This window comes from Typopeltis vanoorti, chromosome 3 (assembly GCF_054136105.1).
Source record: "Typopeltis vanoorti isolate ZY-2024b chromosome 3, IOZ_Tvanoo_1.0, whole genome shotgun sequence".
Taxonomy (NCBI): Eukaryota; Metazoa; Arthropoda; class Arachnida; order Uropygi; family Thelyphonidae; genus Typopeltis; species Typopeltis vanoorti.
In genome coordinates this window covers 64,582,251-64,608,463 of record NC_143551.1, presented here as the reverse complement: position 1 = coordinate 64,608,463, position 26,213 = coordinate 64,582,251, and the positions used below count along the sequence as shown (strand labels likewise).

General features: G+C 35.2%; 1 protein-coding gene across 3 annotated transcripts in view; it reads left to right on the top strand.

Annotated features, from left to right (window-relative positions):
- LOC150108216 (pleckstrin homology domain-containing family A member 3-like) overlaps nt 1–25,858 on the top strand; it is a 141,293-nt gene extending 115,435 nt beyond the window's left edge. The window contains exons 6-7 of one of the 3 annotated variants that reach the window (XM_090415662.1): nt 3,196–3,375; nt 25,209–25,858. In XM_090415662.1, the coding sequence (XP_090271788.1) occupies nt 3,196–3,375; nt 25,209–25,559 (531 nt within the window). In that variant the 3' untranslated portion in view covers nt 25,560–25,858. Of the gene's footprint in view, nt 1–3,195; nt 3,376–15,991; nt 16,040–24,326 lie in introns of those variants that run through there. The other 2 variants (XM_090415663.1, XM_090415666.1) reach the window with 2 other exon arrangements.
- The last annotated feature ends 355 nt before the right edge of the window (nt 25,859–26,213 follow it).

Here is a 26,213-nt window from a genome sequence, read left to right as displayed (position 1 = left end):
TCTATTTGTCATATATTGAAAAATTTCACTTGTATCAATTTTATAAAATCCCTTTAATATCTTAAAAGTTTTTTAATCATCTCCCCTCTTTTCTGCCTATCAACTAAGCTGTAACCCACAAAGCTTCAGCCTATCTTTTGTAGGGAGTATTCCACACTGGTCATTATCTTGGTCACTCATCTCTGAATTCTTTTGACCACTTCCTGGTCACCAAAAATCCCAGGTGACTAAATCTGTGCATACTAGTCAAGATATGTAACCGAATCATAGCCTTATAAAGAGGGATAATAAACTTCCTTATCTTTACTTGTTAGTGTGTTTTTCAACATCCAAGTAATTCGTTGAGCTATTTTACCAACTTTTGCAATATACCCTCTGAACTTCAACTCTTTGTCCACCATTATCTCCAAGTCCCTAGCCTCATCAATTTACTGCAATCCAATGCCATCAATATGATACACCATATGCAATCTTTTCAACCTGATGTGCATTAATCTTAGATTTTGCAACATTAAATTGACAATCATTATTCTTTGCCCACTGTGCAAATTTATTTAAAATATGCTGCAGGATATCTACATCACCTTTATCAACTATTGTTCTCCCCCAGTTGTGCATCATCATCAAACAACTGAATATCCCCTGTTTAATCTTTCCCTATGTCATTGATATACAAATGGATGGGTAGTTACCCCAGTCCCGAACCCTGAGGTACTCCACTAGTCACCATCATTCTCCTAGATTCCACTCCATTATAAACTACTCTCTGGTGTCTGTCAATCAGCTTCCCCTTTCCATGCTAGTAGCCTCATATCCATTCCCATTTGCTCCGTTTTTGTAATAGTTTTCTGTGTGGTATTCTGTCAAATGCCTTGGCATTATGGGCAAGGATAATGATTTTCAATTTAATGTTGCACAATGTAGGGTTATGCACTTCAGGTTGAAATAGTTGTATATGGTGTATCATATTAATGGTATTGGATTGCAGGAAATTGATGAGGCTAGGGACTTGTGGGTAATAGTGGACAAGGTTGAGCAGTATCATGATGTAGCCATTACATTTATCCATTTCTGCTGTCACTTTATTATAAAATGTAAATAAGTTACTAAGACAGGACCTACCCTTTACAAATCCATGCTGCCCACTATAGAGTATCGCATCTCTGTTCACCCACTGTTGTATTATACCTTTCATTAACTTTTCCAATATTTTAACAACCACTCCTGATATATTAATTGGTCTGAAGTTTGCTATCTCTGTCTTTTAACCACATTTATCCAATGGTAAGATTTATCCAACCTTACCCTTTTTCCACTCTCTTGGAACCCTGTCAGAGCTGAGACTTTGATTGAACAACTTCATCAAAGGCAATGCCAATTCTCTTGCACATTCATATAGTACACTGGCTGATATACCATCCAATTCCACTGCTGTGTTTACATTCATATTTTTTTAATATGCTGAACACCTCCTGTTCGTCTACCTCAACGTTCATATGCAGCTCTGTAACATCTGTAAAATCACCACCTGGATGATACACTTTGCAAAATGATCACTCGGTAACTCAGCTATTTCTTTTGGTTCAGTCACCTTCCTACCATGAGCATTGTTTAAAGTCATTCTACCATAGCCATTTTCTTCTTACTTGCTACATAATGAAAAACTCTTGGGTTTACTTTGGCCTGTTTGGCTAATTCTCTCTCTCTCTCTCTCTCACAGTATTCTTAGCCTTCCTTACCATACCAGTTGCCCTTCTTGCTTGCACTTTGTACTGCTCATGAGTATGCTGATCATTTTTTTCTTTATATTTCTTCCATAATATTTTCTTTTTTTGCAGCTCTTTCTTTATATTCCTTCTCATCCAATTAATTCCAACTTTGTTTATCCTCCTGACCTAGAGTATGCAGTCTGATACCTACTTGGAATAGTCATCTTGAGAAGATGACTTTTCCAAGATGACTCCCAAATCTCTCATAATAACCAGCCTTATAGTTGAACAGAGAACTCCACATGTTTAGCATCTTCCCAGAATAAGACTGCATGGTGACTCTCCCCAGTTGGAGGCAGAGTGTCTGATATTATCAGATCTAACACCCTGATATCCCCCTTGTCTCCTCTATAACATGCTGTTTCATGTAATTATCCCTTAGCAACAGTATAAATCTCACTTCTCTTTTGCAATGTCCCTTTTTCCTCCCTTCAATCAATGTCCCCCAAATTCTCCCATCATAATTGTTCAACCTACATTCATTGTGCTAATCTGTCGATACATGGTATCCACATCTTTCTGTGGACCACCCTGGTCTATAGCAGCACCAACAATGTAATTTGTCCTATTTTGCCTGTATCGCACACCAGACAGCCTCAAATGATTCCTCAGACCTAAAATCCTTTTTTAACTTGTAATTTTGTTAGTTGTAATTCTGCAGCTGTCATCAGCAGTGCTCCACCTCCTGCCCTGTTCTGTCTATCCTTCCTAAAAATACAATATCTTTTACATTCTATCCCTTAACTATATCATTTTCAGTCTACTAGGTCTCACTGATGCCTATAATTTTTGGCCAAGTCAAGTTTATCAGTGCCAGAAACTCCCTGATACTTCTTGCATTTGTGTACATCCATTTCAAGATTCCTTTGTACCCATAGTCACCCTTGTGTAAGGTCATTACCAACCCATTCTAATTGGAGACCTGTGAAATCCCATTCAGCATTGCATAATCATTATTGTACACATGCTCATTTATCACACAAGTGGTCAGACACATGCTTGATTTCATTCTCCCTTATATATCTAGTTTCCCTGGTTTTGTACTACCACACTCTCATTAAACAACACTTTTTCCAATCATCTAACTCCACAACCATTTAAAATGTAGTCCATTGAGCATATAATTTTATCCATCAAATTCACTCCATACATCAATAAACTGCACACCATTCCTCTTACTATCTTCTCATTAACTCATTGGCAGTCATGACCACATTCTTTTCCATTCTATCCTGTCCTAACATCCTTTATCTTTGCACCTGAAAAAAACATGCTTTCATCACTTTCTCATTAACTATACCCCTTATCATTGACTCCCATACAATACTATCTCTAATAATGTAGTTTATAAGTTGTACTAAATATTTATTATTGTTCATCTTATCTATAAAGTTTATTCTGTGTTTCTCTTTCTGTATATATTTAGAGAATGAATGATGCAGCAAGTTTAATCAGTGGCACTTGTGATACTTTCATTATGACACTTGAAAAATGTATGAAGCTAGCAAGTACAAATTTTAGGTTTGAAATGCCTCATCAGCATATTACAGATTTTGTTGGAACTTCTATGACTGAAATATCACCATCTCAAACATCCCCAATAAAAGTGAGTTTCAATATTTTATGTTTAATAGTGTAAATCATCATATTTCAGGTTAAATTCATAGGTTAGATCAAATACATATAATAATAAAGCCAGCTTTCTTGATATTGGGAGTAGACTATATGCTTTTGTAAATTGTTGTCCACACTTTTCACAACATCAAAAACGATATAATGAAATCCTACGACTTTCATTACGGTTACTTACTACATCATTTTCAAATTTTATAAACTCTTTATAAAAATGTTTTTTGTATTATTTCTAATTTCATGTATTTGGCATATCTTTGAGAGTTTGTATTATTACAGTCAGCTCTAATTGGTAAATTCTCTAAACTGAAAGTAATGTTTGCCATATTGAATTTTTTTTTCAATTAGTTCTGATGTTTTGAAACTTTCAGCATCGTGTTAGAGTGAAATGCCTTTATTAACCGTTTTCAGGAGTTATTTCTAAATTGATACCATTCTCTTTGGAAAGTATGAACCTAAAATTTAATAATTCATATTGTGCATTAATGCACTCTCTCATAATAAGTTTAGACAAAAAATAAATAAATAGATAAATTAAGAAAGGTTTGTTTGTTCTCAGATTTTATATAATTGATCTGTTGATTTTTATACTTCGGTATTATTAAGTTTTTCCTTCCAGAGGCAGACATAGACACTGGCAAATCTGCACTTGTCTCATGGCATGGCTTTAGCACCTCAGCATTAATTTGAAATATGCCTAATCAGTATCAACAAGCTAGAGGGTAGTTATTTAAAAATTCATATAATTATTTGGAGATTATTTGAAACATTGTTAAAGTAATTTTGAAAGTTCTTAAATGCTGAAATAAAAGAGATGGTTAGTTGTAAAATTCATCCAGTGATGATTTTACAACCAAGATAAACATCACAAAGGGTAAAATATTCTGGAGTATTCTCAAAAGTCCTAGAAATGGAGAAAAGAGTACTGTAAGAGGAATCAGATGATAAACGTGACAGGAAAACTGAAAATAAAGATATTCTAGACATCTGGAGTAATTTAAAAAAAAAGATAAGCCTTATAAACTCATGGAGCTCTACAAGCTCATCCAGAACAGGCTTTACACTCATGCCCACAGTGGGACTTGAACCCACAACCAGTCACTGGTGTTCTCCACAACTGGTTGGAGAACACCAGTGACAGAACAGTGGTAGAATATATTCAAGAATTGTAATCAGGTGAACATGTCAATACTTCAATTTGAAAAAACCATCAGAAACCTGAAATATTGAAAGGCAGCCACCTTTAGTAGTGAGAGTGGTAAATGAGTGGAATAAGCTACCAGAGTCTGTTGTGGGTGCTATGACGGTGAGTGAGTTCAAGGCAAGGTATGATAGATAGTGTGAGAATGCCGTGTAGTTGTGTGGACATGATGTTTAGGGCCTCCCTTGATGAGTCTAAGGACTCCCTGGAGTTGCCCGTAATAATATTCAACCAAAAATGCTCAAAAATGAAGTTTTTTTTTTTTTTTTTTTTCTGCAGACTTGGTCAGAAAGTCAAATTCCATATGATATGAGTAGAGCCCATACTCCTTATTAAAAATGGCAATAAAACTATGTGAAAATTATAGAGGAATTTTCTTGCTAAATATTCTATGTAATATTCATTCAAGTGCTAGAACAAAGACTAAGAAAGAGTTGTAGAAAAAGAAACAGAGAGAGAGAGAGAGAAATAGATTAAGCTGCGTTAAATTCAATTAGGATCAGGATTAGATTTTTTATTTTAAGAAGATATTGTCAAGAAATCTATGGAATATAATAAGGATTGGTATTGTTTGTAGATCTGGAAGAGGCATGATGAAGTACAAAGAATAAAGCTCTTCACAGCACTAGAATTAGGTTTATAAATGGGATATCACAGTACATAATATAGCATATATTTTCATTGTAAGTCTTCTAATAGAACTGAAAGATTTACAGGAATGCAAAATCAGGTTTCAGAGAAGTGTGCACATTATTTATATGAATCTCATTAATGATGGAAAGTAGCATTTTACCTGACATTAGAGATATTCATCTCAGCTGTTTGCTTTAGTAAATGATGTTATATCCGTAAATAAATCCGTAGAAGTCTTCAGATTCAGATCTCTTTTCAAGCTTTGAACTAATTGAACAACTGTAACAGACTTTTTATGAAAATCAGCAATATAAGGTTAATGAAAAAAAAAAAAAAGAGAGAGAGAAACAATGAAAATAATAGTCTGTGGCATAGAGATCATTAACTGTATTCTAGATAAAGAGCCTATAGAACATGTAAATATTTCAACTATTTAGGCTCAATTTTTAGTGAAGACTGCAAATTAAATTTGGAAATAGATAAGAGAATATGCAAAGCAGGAATAAGGAGAGCCAGTTGAATAAATTTATATGGACTAAGAGAGAAATGAGCCAAAATTCTAAAATAATGGTATACAAGAGAGTGCTCAAACCAGTCTTGACTCATGGATATATGAGATACGTCAGAAATAAAATTGGTCAGGGACTAGACCACTTATATGAGAATTATAATGAAAATAGGAGAGTGGGCATATCACATGGTATCGCTAGCAGAATCACATTAAAAATGAAAATATTAGAAAGGAACTTGGCATAAGCAGAGCTAATCAAAGTTGGGATGTTCACTTAAACAATTTGGAAGCAGAAACGTGTTTAATGCCAGGATGGCAAAAAAAGATCCTGATCAAGACCAAAATCTAGGTGGATTGATGCAGTTATTATTGCCTTAGAAGACGAAGACAAAATATAAAATCTTTTATACTTTTGGAGTCCTGGCAAATAACAGATGATTGTAAGATTGCTGATTGGAAGGTAGTCATCATCATCAGCAGCAAATTCCTGGCATGTACCCTCAATGGGTGTACAGGGTATGATACTACATGAAACACTTACATCATTACTAACTTCCTATCTACAATTTTCCTCCAAATCAATCTGTTACCTGTCAAGACTCCAACATTATCAGATCTTTCTTCTAAGGCACTTTTTACTGTATTAATCCACTATATCTTGGTCTTTGTGTGGGGCTTTTTATTCCTGCCAACCTGGCAAAGAACACTCGTTTTGCTAATCTTTCCTCTCCCATTCAGTTTAAGTGAACCATACCGCTTAAGATTAGCTCTGGTAACACATTCCTGTATGCTGACAATCTTAAGTTCTTAACTAAAATCCTCATTTTTAATATGATATTCCCGCTGATGCCATCTGTTCACACCCCTAATCTTTCTCAGGGCTCTCATATCTGCGGTCTCTAGTCTTTGGTCAAGTGTTTTATTTCTAATCCAGCTCTCAGATCCATAAGTTAAAATTGGTTTGAAAACTGTCTTGTATACAGCTAATATAGTGTTTTGACTAATTTCTCTTTTATTCCATATGAATTTATTCAGTTGAATTCCTACCATACTAGCTTTGTTGATTCTGTTGTCTATCTTATTTAATTTATCATCTTCACTAAAAATTTTCCTAAGTAGCTGAAATATTTTACTTGTTGTATAGGTTCTCCATTCACAATGCAGTTGATATTTCAATGCTTCTGCATATTTTCATTGTCTTTGACTTGTTATTGCTGACCTTCATACCATATCTATTACAACAGTTATTCAATTTAGTCAGGGAATCTTGCAGACTTGTACTGCATTTATTTAAAAGTATAACATGATCTGCATAAAGTAAAGAGCTGAGATTAGCATCTCCAATTTTGATATCAGGTTTAATACCACTTTCCTTCATAATCTGATCCATATAGATAATGAATAACAGAGGGGATAATATATGACTATGTATGACACTAGATTTAATATCAAATCAGCTTCCTGTACTTCCTTCAATTCTAACTGCTGACTTAACTCAAATTAAGACTAAAAAAGTATTGCTTGATATAATGTCCCATTGAGACCATACAACTGTAGCATTTTGAATAGCTTTTCTCTTGGAACCTTGTCATGTGCCTTTTGCAGATCTACAAAGCTTGAACACAGATCTTTGTTGTGTTGTTATGATCCATCGAGTCTTTTCTGACTCCTGGCGACTCCATGAACATATTCTCTCCATTCTGATCTGTCCCTGACCATGTCTTTCAGAACCTCCAAGCGCACTCCAGTTGCTTCTTTAACTCCATCCTTGTTATATTGTTTTTTATATAGATCTTTGTTACATTCCCATAATTTCTCAACTATTTGTCATAAAGTGAAAATCTGATCCTGGCAGCCTCTATTTGGCCTGAATCCAGCTTGTTCTTCACCAAGTTTCCCTTCCACAGTCCTTCTCAACTGTTTCTCAAGTATACTTGCATAAATCTTACCAGAACACTCAGTACGGAAATACCTCTGTAATTCTCACATTCAGTTTTATTTCATCATCATCATCAAATTCCTGACATTTACTCTCAAGGGGGTGTCAGGATATGATAGTACTACATGAAAAATTTGCATCATTACTAACATCCTATTTAAAATTTTCCTCCAAATCAATCTACTACATGTCAAGGCTCCAACATTGTCAGATCTTATATTTCTATCTTCTAAGGCACTTTTTACCATATCAAATTACCTATATCTTGGTTTTCCTCTGTGTCTTTTTCCTGCCAACCTGGCAGACAACACTTGTTTTGCTAATCTTTCCTCTCCCATTCTGTTTAATTGACCATACCACCTGAGATTAGCTCTGCTAACACATTCCTCGGTGCTAACAATGTCAAGTTCTTTCTTAATATCCTCATTTTTTAATATGATATTGCCATTGATGCCATCTGTTCACACACTCCCCGAATCTTTCTCACGACTCTCATATATGTGGTCTCTAGTCCTTGGTCAAGTGTTTTATTTTTAATCCAGCTCTCAGATCCATAAGTTAAAACTGGTTTAAACACTGTTTTGTATATACAGCTAATTTAGTGTTTTGATTAATTTCTCTCTTATTCCATATGAATTTATTCAGTTGACTTCCTACAATACCACCTTTGTTGCTTCTGTTGTCTATTTTCATATTTAATTTACCATCTTCACTAAAAATTGTGCCTATGTAGCTGAAATGTTTTACTTGTTCTATAGCAGGCCTGCACAACATACGGGCCACATGCTATTTATTTTGGCCCATCTGCCTGATTGAAATTAATTAATCATACTGGGGAATATGAAATTACACAATTTGAATTAAATTTTTACTAAGACTCTGCATGTTTACATTCATGTGATTAATGTCACAATCATGTTTCTTTCAACTCGAGAAAAAATTGCATTTGGAGTTATTCCCACTGTCGTATTTAATAACAAATTATTACAATCGCTTCGAGGTTTGTTAGCGCTAGTGTCGCTGTGGGAAAATTCAAGGTTAAATTCCGTGATAACGACTTGATGTCTACGAACGAGAATGAATCGTATTACACAAAGTTAGCCGTGCCTTGACTGGCTTTGGCAGTGTAGTGGTTGGTTGTAGCTGGAGCAATACATTACATAACTGTTATCATAACCTGCATTATTGTGAGTTTTTTATCATTAGTTTTTTTATAATTAATATTGTCAATCTTGACACAACGTAAAAAACGTAAAACAGATTCAGAACATCGAGCATTTAACCCTGAGTGGACAAACAAATATTTTTTTACGTTGTTTAAGGTCAAAATAGTGTGCATTGTTTGCCAGGAATCTATCACTGTGCCGAAAGAGTACAATCTGAGATGTCATTTTGAATTGAAACATCCTAACCTTGGCAAGTTGGATGCAAGTGAAAAGCAAATAAAGCAGCAAAGTTATTGAAAGTTCTTAGCGGTGAGCAACAAGCCTTTAAAAAAGGGACATCTGCAAATGAAGATGCCACAAAGGTAAGCTTAAAAATATCACAAGAAATAGTTTGTGCTGGCAAATCATTTACTGGGGAGAGTTGATAAAAAAGTGTCTGATGATTGCTGTTTCCGAATTTTGTCCTGATAAGAAAAATAATTTTGAAAATATCAGTTTGTTCCATATGACTGTTCATTGCAGGGTGGCTGATATTGCCGAGGATCTTAAAGATAACCTGCAAAAATCGGCTAGTGAATTTGTCTATTATTCGCTTGCTATGGATGAAAATACTGATGTGAAAGATACTGCACAGCTTTCAATATATGTAAGAGGCGTTAATAAGAATTTTGAGGTGACAGAGGAGCTTGCTGGTTTGTGTTCAATGAAAGGAAGAACAACAGGAAAGGAGATCGCAGAAAATGTAAAGATAACAGCTAAGCTTAGGTGTTGATGGTTATTCATGACTTATTTTTCACGGTATTAACAACACCACAAACACTTTTAACAACAAAGATGTTTTATTAACGCTTATATTTCGCTGATTTTCAACTCAGCATCATCAGAGCACAACACACATGTAAACGCGACAGTGAGTAAGTGAAACAATATAATTGCAAAAGACAAAAGATCTAAAGTCCTATTTTTGGATCTAAAGTCCTATTAAAGTCATATCATCAGGAAAATAAAACCAATTCATGTTAAACCACCCCGTATTTATGGATTACCAAAAATCCACAAAACTAATATTCCCCTACGCCCCATAGTTGATAGCATAGATAGTCCCACATATAAACTGGCCCAGCATTTAGCCAAGTCGCTTGTCCCCCTTACTGGCAATTCTCTACTTTTGTAAAAAATTCAATCCATTTCAAAACACTGGTTAAAAATCTAATCCTAAAAGATTCAGACATAATGGTTAGTTTCGATGTCACCTCCTTATTTACCAATGTACCACTTATAAACACTCTTGATTTAATCAAGTCTAAATTTCCCCCAGATATTTTTGAATTATTTCAATTTACCATGAATGCAGGTTACTTTACATGGGGGGGGGGGAATTCTACAAACAGATTAATGGTACTGCTATGGGTTCCCCCCCCCCTCTCTCCCCTGTTAGCAAATTTTTACATGGAACACTTTGAAAACAAAGTACTTACCACAGCTACATACAAGCCACAAGTGTGGTTACGCTATGTAGATGATGTGTTTGCCATCTGGCCCCATGGACAAGACACTTTGGATGCTTTTGTCACCTACCTAAACAGCCAACACCCCAAAATTCACTTCACAGTAGAAAAAGAATCAAATAACTGTTTACCATTTCTTGACACATTAATCACCCGCCTTTCAGATGGTGCACTATCTTTTTCTATTTACAGAAAGCCTACACACACACACAGGAAGATACCTACATAAACAATCACATCATCATCCAGTCCAACAGTACAGCATTTTAAAAACACTCACACACAGAGCCAGAGCCATTTGTTCTAACGATACAGCTCTGACCACTGAACTCCAATACCTGCGCCATACGTTCTTAGCCAACGGCTACAATCCCTACAAAATAGATAAAATACTACATAGGCCCATTACTCTGCCCTCCCCTAATACACAAGAATACAAAATGACCATTTCTATTCCCTATATCAGAGGTACATCGGAAAAGATAGCCAAAGTATTGTTGAAACATGGCCTTCGCACCACTTTCAAACCTCATGTCAAGCTGGCAACGCTGATCCGCTCGCCTAAGGATAAACTTCACCCTTTAGCACACCCAGGAGTGTATGAAGTTCCGTGTGACTGTGATTTGGCCTATTATGGGCAAACAGGAAGATCAGTGAACATCCGCCTGGAAGAACATGAAAGATACATTCGCTACTATTACTATAGCAAGTCGGGACTGGCAGACCACGCTTTGGACACTCCTTCACACAGGATTAGATGGAGGAAAACGAATGTGCTATTTAGGAGTCGTTATAGATCTGAAAGATTATTTTTTGAGTCAGCAATGGCTTTGAAGAATTCTCCCAACCTTAACAAATATGGTTGCATTAATTTGCCAAAAATTTGTTAGACGGTTATCCTAAGAAAAACTCCTGGATAACTGCTGTTTTTTTTTTTTTTTTTTGTTAGCGGGTGCCAAAAATAGGACTTTAGATCTTTTGTCTTTTGCAATTATATTGTTTCACTTACTCACTGTCGCGTTTACATGTGTGTTGTGCTCTGATGATGCTGAGTTGAAAATCAGCGAAATATAAGCATTAATAAAACATCTTTGTTGTTAAAAGTGTTTGTGGTGTTGTTAATACCGTGAAAAATAAGTCATGAAAATGTAAAGATGTGTGTAACCGAAAACTATCCTTAAATGTCAAGAATTTAGTAGCTGTTTGCACTGATTTTTTTCACACATAGATGGGGAACCATCTATGTGTGGAAAATATAAAATGCACATATCACTTCTAAGTGAGGAGTTTCAGAAAAGAATGCCATTGAGTATTGAAAACGAAGTTCACATAAAAGTGATCAAGGATCCATTTTCTGTCGAAGCAGGAAATTTACCTGTCGAACTCCAGATGGAAGTTGTTAAACTCCAGTGTTCTGAAAACTATCACGACAAGCATAGTGAAAGTACTTTACAAGAATTTTATTCTATTCTGGATCAGGATAAATTTAAAAGTTTGTTGGATACTGCCTACCAAGTATTTTGTATGTTTGAGAGCACATATACTTGTGAACAAACATTTTCGGTCATGAACTTGAACAAAACCAAACAGTGTTTATCTTTAAGTGATATCAGTTTAGAGACCATATTAAGAACAGACACTTCAAACATGACACCAAACTTTGATAAAATAGTGGCAACAAAGAAATGCCATGTGTCACATTGTGACATTCAGTCACTGATATTTCACTGAGAATAAGTGAGATATTCTCACTTATGATGAAATTATTAGTAAACTTTGTGTTTATGTTTAAGTGGTTTTTATTGAGAAATTTTGCAGCTATATCTGTTTGTAAATAATTTTGATTATAATTTTAATTGTAATTCTCTAAAAAATGTAAATATGCTTATTAATTAGTATTTACTGTAAACCTACTAACAAATTTACTTAAGTTTAACTGCAGTGGACTAGTCTAAAATTCAAGGTTCGAAGTGATATGGCCCTTGGTTAGGTGGTCCAAGTTGGGTTTGGCCCTCAAAGACAGTTAAGTTATTCAGGCCTGTTCTATAGGGTCTCACAATACAGTTGATATTTTCACTGCCACTGACTATTTTCATTGTCTTTGTCTTGTCACTGCTGACCTTCATACCATATCTATTACAACAGTTATTCAATTTAGTCAGGGAATGTTGCAGACTTGTAGCAGATTTATTTAGAAGAATAACATCATCTGCATAATGCAAAGAGTTGACATTAACATCTCCAATTTTGATATCAGATTTAATACCACTTTCCTTCATAATGTGATCCATATAGATATTGAATTACAGAGGGGATAATGTACGTCCTTGTCTAGCACCAGATTTAACATTAAACCATCTTCCTGTACTTCCTTCAATTCTAACTGCTGACTTTCAACTCAAATTAAGACTAAAAAAGTACAAAACAAACATTTTTTGTACAAATTAAGTAAAAAAAAAAAACAAGCTTACTTATTTACCAGGAACCTTTGATAAGCTTTCTTCTTTTCCTTCACTGCCTCTTTAACTTCCTGTGTCCACCATGGAGTTTTGATTTTTCTATCCTTGCAGACAACCTCATTACATGCCTCTGGCTGAGTCAGTCAGTATTTTTTTCAGGACTTGCAACTGAATCTCCAAGGTGTGGTTCCTGTTTTCAAGCTCTTTCATTTTTTCTTGAATAATGTTTATGTATTTTATGTAGTTTATGTATAGTTCACATCTGAGAGGTGCTGAACTTTTACTCGCTTTAAAACTTTCTTACCTATTCTTCTTTTCAATATGAAATTCAGTTTTATCCTGTTCAAGAGACTAAATGGTGATCACTTCCAATTTCAAATCCTCTGTTCACTTTAGTGTCCTGCACCAGAAACAAAACATCACTATCAACAATAACATAGTCAATGAGACTTTTTTTTATTCCTTACCTCTTCTCTCCATGTGCATTTATGCACTTTTTATTTTGGAACATTGTGTTAGTAATAACCAGTCCATGTCCTGAATCCAACAGGTATTTGCCATTATTATTAGCTTTGTTCTTTTCTCCAAATTTTCCCAAAATATTTTGGTGTGTCTGACAGTCATTTCCTACTTTGCTATTTAGATCCCCAAGAAGGACCAACGTTTCCCTTTTCATTGTATCAGTTGTTTTCTCTAAAGCCTCAAAAAATTCCTCCACTTCTACCTTAGTAGAGGGTTCCACTACCTTCTGTGGTACCATAGGCACAAATAAGTCTTATTGTCCAGTTCCCTGTTCTGATATTTGTCCACATCACTGCTTGATATTGCCTGCCATTCAAGAAGATTAGCATCGTATTTTGTGTTGATTACTATACTCCTTCTTTTCCTTGATTGTCATTGCCTGAATATAACATTTTGTATTTATTGCTCAGTACGATCTCACCGGTTTTTGTCTTTTTTGTTTCTGTCACAACTATTATATCGATCTGGTACTTATGAATTCCTCAGCTAGATCCATTTCTTTGCCATTCAGGCTTATATATATATGTGTGTGTATGTTATCAGTGCTCATATTTACTCGGTAGATGATGTTATGAAAAATAAATTAGTTTGAATGACTATAATACCGAGAATAAAAAAGAATAAAGTTTAATGCTGACATACTATTAGTTTATACAGGTAGAATTCATGTTGTTTAAATAGTGAAGCCAGGGCAGTTCCGATTCCAGTCTTGTTCTCATAACTCACTGATAAAATTTTGAAACCTCTCTTTCTTTCTACATTTGGCTATAAAATATAGATGGATCTATAATGATGTTATTATTATTATTATTATATGGGCACCTTCATGGAGTCTGAAGAGTCATTGTGGGAGACTCATATTGTCCACACAATATCTATCATACCTCTCCTTGAACTCATTAACAGATGAAGCATTCACATTTAACTTTGGCACTGCATTCCCTTGTTCACCATTCCCCAACAAAAAAAATCTAGTCCTCACACTCTTACTTAATTTCCAGGGATGACCTCTTGTTCTTCAGCCACTAGCCAACTACCAAAATATTTTCCTTGTATCAATCCTATTAAACCCTTTTAGTAACTTAAATGTTTGTATCATATCATGTCTTCTGAGCTTATCACCCAACTTCTGCAAACCACAAACTCTCAATCTATCAACATAGGGAACAATCCTCAGACCACTCACCAGCTTGATCACTCACCTCTGAATCTTTTCTACCACTTTCTCATCTCCAAGGAATCCAGGCGACTAGACTTGAGCACAGTAATCCAGATGTAGGTGTATCAACACCTTAAAAAGAGGAATAATAACTTCTTTATCAAGTTAGCATGTTCTTCAATAACCAAGTAATTCTATGAGCTACCTTGGACACCTCATCAATATGCCCTCTGAACTTCAACTCTATCCACAGCACCCTTCAAGTTCCTAGCCTCATTTGTTTCTTTGAATACAGTTCCATCATTGTGGTACACAGCTTGTAATCTTTTAATCCCAAGATGCATAACTTTACACTTTTCAACATTAAACTGATATCCATTATCTTCTGCTCATACAGCCAGTTTATTTAAATCATTCTGCAATCATTCTCTACATCAGCTTGATTAATTATTATGCTACTCAACTTTACATCATCAGCAAACAGTTGAATATCTCCCTTCAAACCATTTCCTCTATCATTTATGTATAAGTTGAACAATAATAGTTCAAGCACAGAGCCTTGCAGCACACCTTCTTCATCCTGGACTGTGCTCCTCTATACACTACATTTTGGTATCTGTCTGTTAGCCACTCTCATATCCACATCACCAGTTTATTATCTTCCTCATTAGTTCCAATTTGCATAACAGTATTCCATGGGGGTATCCTGTCAAATGCCCTAGCAAAATCCAGCAGTATCACTCTGTAGCCATTTCTCTTGTTTAACTCATCATGTTGGAGGCTTAATGGATTTTTTACAACACTCAAAAAGAATTAAAATAGAATTTAATACTTCCTATATTTCGTCCTAGTCACTAGGACATCTACGGGGATTACAAAAACAGTTAATGTAACATACACACAAATAATAAACAATACTGAGCCCAACCACGTGGGTGACACTAAAGTCCTATCTAGTTGGAGCGCCCTCTAAGGGCAGTAGTAGGTGGCCTGGAATGTAAGGTGGGACCTCTGGTGATGAGTGTTTCCCAAATCTTCGGAAGCTTAATACAACCGTATTTATTCAGATTTGGTTGGTTTTTGAGAGCTGCTGCTGCTTCCAAGAAAAGAGTCTCTTTCTTGAATTTGCTGTGGTGGAGCATGGTGGTTTTCTTCCAAGATACCCTGTGGGTGGTATCCAAAACATGGTCAGCCAAGCCTGAATGGCCATAGTTGTGTTTGCAGATGTAAGACTTGTGTTCCTCTAAGCAGATGGATGCTGATCTGCCTGTCTGTCCAAAGTAAGCCAGCTTACAGGAACAAGGTACTTCGTAAACTCCAGGAAAAGAGAGAGAGGAGGGAGCTGATCTTTCGTAGAACGGATAAGGGTAGCAAGTTTGCGGTGGGGCTTATATGCTGTGTGTAGGTTGTACTTTTTTAGTATCTTGGCTATTTTTTCAATTGTTCTTTTCCATTTCAATTGTTCTTTAATTGTTTTTTTCCTTTTCCATAGTAAACTGGATTCTTGGATGTAGGCTGTTGAGATGACTGAGGAAGGAGTCTAACGTGTCTGGGCCATGAGGCCAAATAGAGAAAACATCATCTACATATCTTAGCCAGATAGAAGGTTTGAGTGGGGCTGAGTCAATGACTCATTTTTATGGAAAAGGAAAAGAACAATTGCTTACCCTTCCTAGACACCTTAGTCACACGCCTGCCTAATGATACACTTGCCTTCACTGTATACAGAAACCCCCCCCCCACACACACACAGGCAGATACATTCACAAACTCTCCCACCACCACCCCTCTCAACAATTTGGCATTATTAAAACTCTTACCAAGAGAGCCCACAATCTTTGTTCCAGTGGAACCGCCCTCACTACTGAGCTTAACCACATACACAACACTTTCCTCTCCAATGACTACAGTGATCACGGTATCAAAAAAATAATCAACTCCCCCCCCCCCATTCCCCATCCTTCTCGTCAACAAGAATTTAAAAATGCCATCACCATACCCTACATCCGTGGCACATCTGAAAAAAATAGCCAAGATACTAAAAAAGTACAACCTACACACAGCATATTAGCCCCACCGCAAACTTGCTACCCTTATCCGTTCTACGAAAGATCAGCTCCCTCCTCTCTCTCTGCCTGGAGTTTACAAAGTACCTTGTTCCTGTAAGCTGGCTTACTTTGGACAGACAGGCAGATCAGCATCCATCCGCTTAGAGGAACACAAGTCTTACATCTGCAAACACAACTATGGCCATTCAGGCTTGGCTGACCATGTTTTGGATACCACCCACAGGGTATCTTGGAAGAAAACCACCATGCTCCACCACAGCAAATTCAAGAAAGAGAGACTTTTCTTAGAAGCAGCAGCAACTCTCAAAAATCAACCAAATCTGAATAAATACGGTTGTATTAAGCTTCCGAAGATTTGGGAAACACTCATCACCAGAGGTCCCACCTTACATTCCAGGCCACCTACTACTGCCCTTAGAGGGCGCTCCAACTAGATAGGACTTTAGTGTCACCCACGTGGTTGGGCTCAGTATTGTTTATTAATTGTGTGTATTTTGCATTAACTGTTTTTGTAATCCTCGTAGATGTCCTAGTGACTAGGATGAAATATAGGAAGTATTAAATTCTATTTTAATTCTTTTTGAGTTTTGTAAAAAATCCATTAAGCCTCCAACATGATGTCCTCACAGCACTTAAGCCTCTACACACGAGGACTTGTTTAACTTAGCTGTTACTCTATTATAAAAAGTTAATAACTTACTAAAAAGTAATATTGACTTTTAGCAAAAGTATGTTGCCTCCCAAAGAGTATCATATTCTTATTCACCAATTCCAGAATTCTGACTTGAGCCAACTTTTCCAATACTTTCACCACCACTCCTGAGATGGTAATTGGTGTGTAATTTTCTTCTACAGCTTTAGAGCTTCCTTTATGCAAAGAACTATTTTACCCGCCTTCCACTCCTTACTAGTGCTCAGGCTTAAGTTAAACAGTCTAGTAGGAGGCATTGACAATTCACTTGTACATTCACATAACCCAAGCTGATATCTCATCCGAACCCACATTTTAAATGCAAAAAAAAGCAGTATTTGCATTTAAATTCTGTAGTATCCTAAGTACCTCTGATTCGTTAACCTCAATTCTCATGTCAGTTACTGCTACATAAGATACAGAAATATTCCCACTTGGGTGACAGACTTGAAAAGTGGTCACTCACAAACTCTACTATTGAATCTGCCTCAGTTATCCTTCCAAAGTCATTCTTCCTTTAATTGCTACATAGTGAAAGAATTCTTTGAAATTCTCTTTGACGTGCATATTCTCCACTTTGATATAATAAAACTATTATATTATGTATGTATTATCACATAGCAAAGGAATTCTTTGGAATTTCTTTTGACCTGCTTATCTTCCATTTTGATATAATAAAACTATCATTTAATTTTATTGAGAGAACATTGTATTTAAAAAAAAAACAATACAGCATAAAAATCAGAACAAAAATATTGTACTTGTTTCTTCAAATAACAAAAATATTAACGGAAATTATTTTTAATTGTGAAATATAGAGAATAATTATGAATTTAATAATTAAAATGAATTTGCAATAAATTATGATAGAGGAAAATGAATTTTTCAACATCTAGGGAAAAAAAAAAAAACTCTTTCAGGAATCCTTGGAAGAGTTTTTGCAATTTCAGCCTAGTGCTGAAAGACATTTTCTGGGAAATGATACTCTGGAATAAGTTGACTCATTAGCCATGGAAACTCTTTTATTTGAGCTGTCGCACAAGATAAGGGAAAACTCTTCCTGTTTGGTTGTGTTTGTTATGATAAATGAAATTGGACTTTTTCTGCTTCAGCCAGCCAAATACCAAATCTTTCTACTGATTTGGTCAAAGCCAAATATCTGAAAAACATGCTGAGGTAGTCGAATACCAAAGCAAAACGAATATTCAGCACATCCCAAGTTTTTCTTTCAGTATTACTCTCACTCTCTGAGAGAGTCAAGCTGATAGATGGCAAGCAGTGTATCCCCCTTTTTTTTTTATGTTCCTTTTATTTTATTTTTAATTTTTTTGTATTTATTTACTATCTGTAGCATGCAGCTCACATCTGTGAAAGGAAATAATAATTCATTGTTCATGGATCACTTTGTGAATTTGCTTGTGTGTTGCTGATGACTTATTAAATTCAGGCTGACAATAAATTACTATTATTAATTCTTGTGCCCATGTGTTTCTAATAACCAGCAGTTCAATTTCTCTTCAATTGTGCTAGAACCATACAGTTGATTATGTATTTTTCATTTGACTCTGATTGGATGCATTAGATTCATTTTTAATGAATTTAAATGGCCGGCACCTTAAAATACATTTCACTTATACAAAAATAATCAAATAAACAGCCTCCCTTTTTAGACATGCTAGTCACACACCTTGCAAATGGATCATTATCTTTTTTTCTATTTATAAAATGCCAATATGTGCTGGAAGTTACATGAACTATTTCACCATCATCCAGACCAACAATATGGTATCCTTAAAACACTAACTTCATAGAACCAGGAATTTTTTTCTCTTGTCACAGAACTCAACTACCTTTGTGCACATTTTTAACTAATGGTTGACAACCCTTATAAAATACTGGTTTCTATAAATTAAGGAAAATAAAGAAAAAAATCACAATAACTCAAAAACTGTATGGTGAATTTTTATGCAATTCAGTGAGACAGTATGATATGATTGATATGAGATGTGAAAGACGCATCCAGAAAAATTGTAAAAAGAGTGCTATTTTTTTTTTTTTTTTTTGCATTCCATCAATAATTCAATTAAGTAACAATTAGGTACATGAAGAAAATAGGCCAAAAACAATAGGTCAAAGTTCTTTTCTTCTTCTTCTTTAGCCATATTCTGTCTACTATTGGATGAAGGCCCTCTCACCCCCAAAATTCTCAATTCAGTCTTGAGTCTTATGCCACTGAGTTCCAGCCATCTCTTTAATCACATTTTCCCACTGTTTCTTTGGTCTTCTGTAGCACTCTTTCTATCTCTGGGATACCATTCAAAGATAAATTTTATCCAGTTTTGAGCATTACTTCTTGCAGTATGACTTGCTCATTGCCATTTGAATCTTTTAATGGCTGATGTGTCTCTCACCGTAGTCTGAACCAAGTTGCACTTTTTATCTAGAATGGTAATACCAACTAATGATTTCTCCATTGTTTCTCTGGGTAATTCCCAACTCATTGGTCAAATTGGTCAAAATTACTCAGTGATATTATTTTCTGTTTCCCATGCATTTACACCATCCGTAGAATTATCACTATCACTACTTTCATGTGTTCTTTTTTGAACTACCAAGTGTATTTATATTTAGGAAATCAAATAATGTTCTTTATTTCCTAATTTAATCATCATCATCAAATTCCTGCCATGTACCCTCAAGGGGTGTACAGGATATGATAGTACTACATGAAAAAAATTACATCATTATTAATTTTCTGTCTACAATTTTCCTCCAAATCAGTCTGTTACTTGTCAAGACTCCAACATTATCAGATCTTATATTTCTCTCGTCTAAGGCACTTTGTACCGTATCAATCCACCTATATCTTGGTCTTCCTCTGGGTTGTTTTGCTGCCAACCTGGCAGAGAACACTTGTTTTGCTAATCTTTCCTCGCCCATTCTGTTTAAATGACCATACCACCTGAGATTAGCTCTGCTAACGCATTCCTGGATGCTGACAATCTCAAGTTCTTCCCTAATATCCTCGTTTTTAATATGATATTGCCATTGATGCCATCTGTTCATGCCTGTAATCTTTCTCAGGACTTTCATATCTGTGGTCTCTAGTCTTTGGTCAAGTGTTTTACTTATGACCCAGCTCTCAGATCCATAAGTTAAAACTGGTTTGAACACTGTCTTGTATACAGCTAATTTAGTGTTCTGACTAATTTCTCTCTTATTCCATGTAAATTTATTCAATCGACTTCATACCATACCAGTTTTGCTGATTCTGTTGTCTATTTCTATATTTAATTTACCATCTTCAGTAAATATCGTGCCTAATTCTGAACACAATAATGTTTTACTTGTTCCACAGGTTCTCCATTCACAACACAGTTGACATTTTCAATGATTCTCTAATTTCATTGTCTTTGTCTTTTTATTGCTGACTTTCATACCATATCTATTACAACAGCTATTCAATTTAGTCAGAGAATCTTGCAGACTTGTAGCGGATTTATTTAGAAGTATAACATCATCCGCATACAGCAAAGAGCTGTCATTAACACCTCCAATTTTGATATCATGTTTAATACCACTTTCCTTCATAATGTGATCCATATAGATAATGAATAACAGAGGGGATAATGTACATCCTTGTCTCACACCAGATTTAACATTAAACCATCTTCCTGTACTTCCTTCAATTCTAACTGCTGACTTACAACTCAAATAAAGACTAAGTATTGCTTGATATAATGCCGCATTGACACCATATAACTGCAGCGTATTGAATAGCTTCTCTCTTGGCACCTTGTCATATCCCTTTTCCAAATCGACAAAACTTAAATACAGATCTTTGTTATATTCCCATGCTTTCTTGACTATTTGTCGTAAAGTGAAGATCTGATCCTGACAGCCTCTATTTGGCCTGAATCCAGCTTGTTCTTCACCAAGCTTTTCTTCCACAATTCTTCTCAACCATTTCTCAAGTATACTTGCATAGATCTTGCCAGGAACACTCAGTAGGGAAATACCTCTGTAATTCTCACATTCAGTTTTATTTCCCTTTTTATATATGGGTATTATGAGAGCTCAACTCCAATCATTGGGAATTCGTCCCTCTGTCCAGGCTTTCCCGAACTATGCAGTGCAGCCGCTGTAAGACTCTTATACCACCGTACTTTGGCATTTCTGGTCAAATATCATCTACTCCTGCTGCCTTTCCACATTTGAAGCCTTTGATGGCTTTTTCTGCTTCAAACATGGATACGTATTGCTGACTGCATGACTGGTCAGTGTTTTTTACCACTGTGCTGTCATTTCAACAACCTCCAGAATATTTTGCCACCTTCTTGATATTTATTTTCTATATTCTTGCCAAAGTCTTCCCATGACTTTTGTTTAGCTTTTTACAGTGTTTAGCATTCTTGCATTTGTCTCTGTATTCTCTAAGAGCACAAGCTGACTTATTTGACAGGAACTTTTGATATGCTTTCTTCTTTTCCTTCACTGCCTCTTTAACTTCCTGTGCCCACCAGGGAGTTCTGATTTTTTTATCCTTACAGACAACCTCACCACATGTCTCACTGGCAGAATCAATCAATGTTTTCTTCAGAGTTTGCCACTGAATCTCCAAGGTTTGATTCCTGTTCTCAAACCCTTTCATTTTTTCTTCAATAATCTTTGTGTATTTTAGTCTACAGTTCACATATGAGAGCTGCTCAACTTTTATTTGCTTTAAAACTTTCTTACATGTTATTCTTTTCAATATGAAATTCAATTTTATCCTCCCCAAGACTAAATAGTGATCACTTCCAATTTCAAATCCTCTGTACACTCTGGTGTCCTGCACCAGGGAGAAAACATCACTATCAACAATAACATAGTCAATGAGACTTTTTTTATATCTTGCCTTTTCTCTCCATGTGAATTTGTGCACATTTTTATGTTGGAAAATGGTGTTAGTAATAACCAGTCCATGTCCTGAGCAGAAATCCAACAGATATTTGCCATTATTATTAGCTTTGCTCTTTTCTCCAAATTTTCCCAAAATATTTTTGTATGTCTCATAATCATTTCCTACTCTGCTATTTAGATCCCCAACAAGGACCGACTTTTCATTTTTCATTGTGTCAGTTGCTTTTTCTAAAGCCTCAAAAAATTCCTCCACTTCTACTTTAGTAGAACCTTCTGTGGAACCATAAGCACAAATAAGTCTCATTATCCAGTTCCCCATTCTCATATTTGCCTACATTACTCTACTTGAGACTGACTGCCATTCAAGAAGATTAGCTTCGTATTTTGTGTTGAATACTATGGCTACTCCTTCTTTTTCTTGATGGTCATTGCCTGAATATGACATTTTGTATTTATTGCTCAGAAAGATCTCACGAGTTTGGTCTTTTTTGTTTCAGTCACCTCTATTATGTCGATCTGTTACTTATCTAATTCCTCAGCTAGCTCCATTTCTTTGCCATTCAGGCTTCTTACGTTGATAGTACCGATCTTTAACTCTGGTGATGTTGAGTTGGGGGTGTGCTTTCAGATTTGTTCCAGTAGCTGACTTTTCGCTGTTCGCCCTGGTTCCCTGGCGAAAACAACGGGGGCCTTGTTTAACCGGGTGACGCCCCAGCCGGCATGAAATTTTGTCATGTTGTACCATCATTTTTTATTTTGGTTTAACCAATAAGAATACAATTTGGTCGGCTAAATCCCAAATTGCCAGCCCATCCTCGTTCGTTCAGTATCCAAGTAGTTACTCAACAGGATGCACCACTAGAAGGTGAGGATTGGACATTAGGTCAGAAGCCCTGGTTGGTTCTCCGCATTCCTTTAAAGGCTATGTGGAGGTCTCCTCTCAGTTATACAGCTTTGACCCTTAAGCACCCCTCCTAATTTTATAAGGGAGTAAATTTTAAGAATTAACAAATCAGTATTACAGCACTGAAAGTTTTGAAAAGTAATTGCACTCAAGTTGCACTTAAAAACATTGAGTTCTATTAATTTGTACTAGTATTGTTTAAAACTTCAGAGAATTATTTTTGTCACACGTTCACATGTCCAGTAGGCAGCTGTCATGACTAGCAGCGTTGACAGCAGCGGAAAGCCAACTTTTGTCCCCGCCACAAAAGAAACTACTGCATTAAACTGCATAATTCAGATTACTACTACAAAATGATACAAGTTTGAAACAAAGTAAAATAAAGAAAAAAATTATTATTATAAGAGATTTCAAAATTTTGAAAATTAGAAACTTTCTATAACTTTTCTGCAGACCCTTAGGGGTCTGTGGCCCCCAGTTAAGAATCACTGCATTAGGGACACTGTTTATGACTCTAGGACCAACTTCTATTGCCTTTATTCAGCCTCATTTGCTCAGTGTCAGTGCCTGTGAGCACATGTTTTTTATGATCCTGATAATGGCAATGTAACATTGTCGAAATATAGGAAAGTATTAATTAAAGTCTTTAAAATTAATCTTTTAGTATACATTGTTATTTCCAAAAAAAATAATAGTTACAATATATATTCTTTTTCACTGCTATAGTCTGTTGAAAAATGAATATCACTAAAAACTCTGATTCAGTTGCGTAAAGGAAGTTTTAAAACCAAAACTTTTTTTTTTTTTCCCAGATTAAAATATGTGCTTGGAACATTTATTGACATTTGACAAAGTATTAAATAAATGCCTATCTGACTATAAAAATAACACTAGTATTTTATTTATTAAAAGCAATAAATACATAATAATCCTCTTAACAAAAGTTTGTTAAGAGGACACACTACGATTTAACAGTTCTTAGCAAATTTTTTATTAGAGTTCTATATAAATTATCTATGAATTACATCTGGCTACACTGGGCTCAACCACTCATTTATGAAATGTGCTGATGACTTAGTGACCTTCATTGTGCTCTGAAATTTGCATATGGATATTTGCTTTGAAGTTGGAAAAGGAAATCAATATTTTAAAAATATCCTAAGTTTTAAGTTGTTCAAGAATATTGGTTCAACTTGATATGCAAAGCACATTGCTTGTAATGCATATTACAAAGATAAATATTAACGTTTCTTTTTTTTAGGTTAGCGAAAGTTAGATGCCAATCCATATCTCAGTCTTTTGATTGCTAAACCACGAATTATGAGTGGCGCCTTTTTCTACTAGTCTTCATTTGGTTCTCTGGCCAGTATCATGATTTTGAATATAATTGTGACTTCCAAAGATTTCATTTTATTCATTCCAGTGCATGTAATCATTAAATTGCCTTTGTGACATTAGAAATAATGATCATACTACCTGTGTAACAGTGGAAACTGTGAATAATAATTGTAGTGAAAGTATTCATGATTTTTAGGCATGTTTCATAAACAACAAAGTGCCTGTTAACTAATGCTTTCACAAAAGTTCAAAGCATTTTGAATTTATATAGGCCATTTGGGGCTGCCACTTTATTGAACACAGTTCCACATATTCCATGACGTTATACTTGTATTATCACCTGCTGGAGAGCAATATAGCTGAGAAGAGAGAGAGCAAGTAACATAATCAAAATGTCATAATACTGAAAATTGTCATTAGTAGCTGGTGGCTAAAAGTTTGTCTGCTTATACAATTTATTGTATATTGACTTTGGAATTTATCTAGTTAATTAATTTGTTTATACAAATGATGATCATCATTTTTGTGAGATTATTGGTTAACATAGTAAAAAGTTGTTTAATCTACAGGTTTTTTTTTATTGGTGAATGATCTTTAATGTGATTATGGCATAGTATATTTTACTTTGGGATTTGTGTAGTTAATTTGGTTGTTATGTAAATGAGGATTGTCATTTGTGAAATTAATAGTTAGCTTGGCAAAGAGTTCTTTATTCTACAGTATGTTTTAACAGTGAGTGACTTAACGTGATTGTGGTGTAATATATTTTGACTGGGATGTATACTATACTAATAGTATATTACAGAAAATGGCTCCTAGAAGCCGATTGACAGATGAAGAACGTGTTGAATCAAAAAGGCGAAGAATGGAAAGAGAGAAGGTGCGACAACGTAAGCGAAGACAAGATTCTGATATACGGGCCGTAGAGCGAGAGCGGAACACTGTAGCACGTAGAAAGGCACGTGAAGATGAAGAATACCGTCGCCAAGAGCGAGAACGGAACACTGCAGCTCGTAGAAAAGCACGAGGAGATGAAGTGTACCGTCGTCAGGAGTGCATATGTGAAATAGCATGCAAAAGAGCAGATAAAGATGAGGAATATCCTCATGAAGAGCATGACACCACAGCCCATCAGCAAGTTATTTTTGCTTTATAAGTATGTTTACACATGCACGTATGTCATCAACAACATAAAACTTAACATTTTTTCAGAACACCTTCAAAATGAATGTAGGACGTACAAACATACCAACTTAGGATTAAATGATCAGCATACTTTTTCCTCACATGTTATCTAAGAAGAAAGAATGCCTTAAATCCATCCATTGTGTATATTGCTATTTATTTGTTTTATGTTTTATAAAAATGCTGTTTTTAAAGACCTTGATTCAACTTGAAAGCATTGTTTAGTTTTAAATTAAATTTGGTGTTTTATTAATATCTCAAAATGTCACTCCATATTACTTAAATGTTTACTAACTCTTGTTTGAAGTATATGTTGTTAAAGCTAATAAAAATAGAAATTGTCTTCCAGGTGGATGACATTACCAGAGATATTCTCAGTATTCTTTTAAGTTTTGTTTTTAATTATTTTTTGTAGCGTACTGTGTGTCAAAAATTTTTTCGTAGTACATTGCAGAGCAGCCAGAATAACAAAATGGTTTGCATTATACGATTGAAATGAAAATATCAATCATTTATTAAGATGAATTTTTAACAAAGAATTTTACCCAAAGTAAGCAAAATACTCAGAAAACATATTTCAAATTCTCTTTTGTTGTGATCTGAATTACACAGATTTTCATTCCAA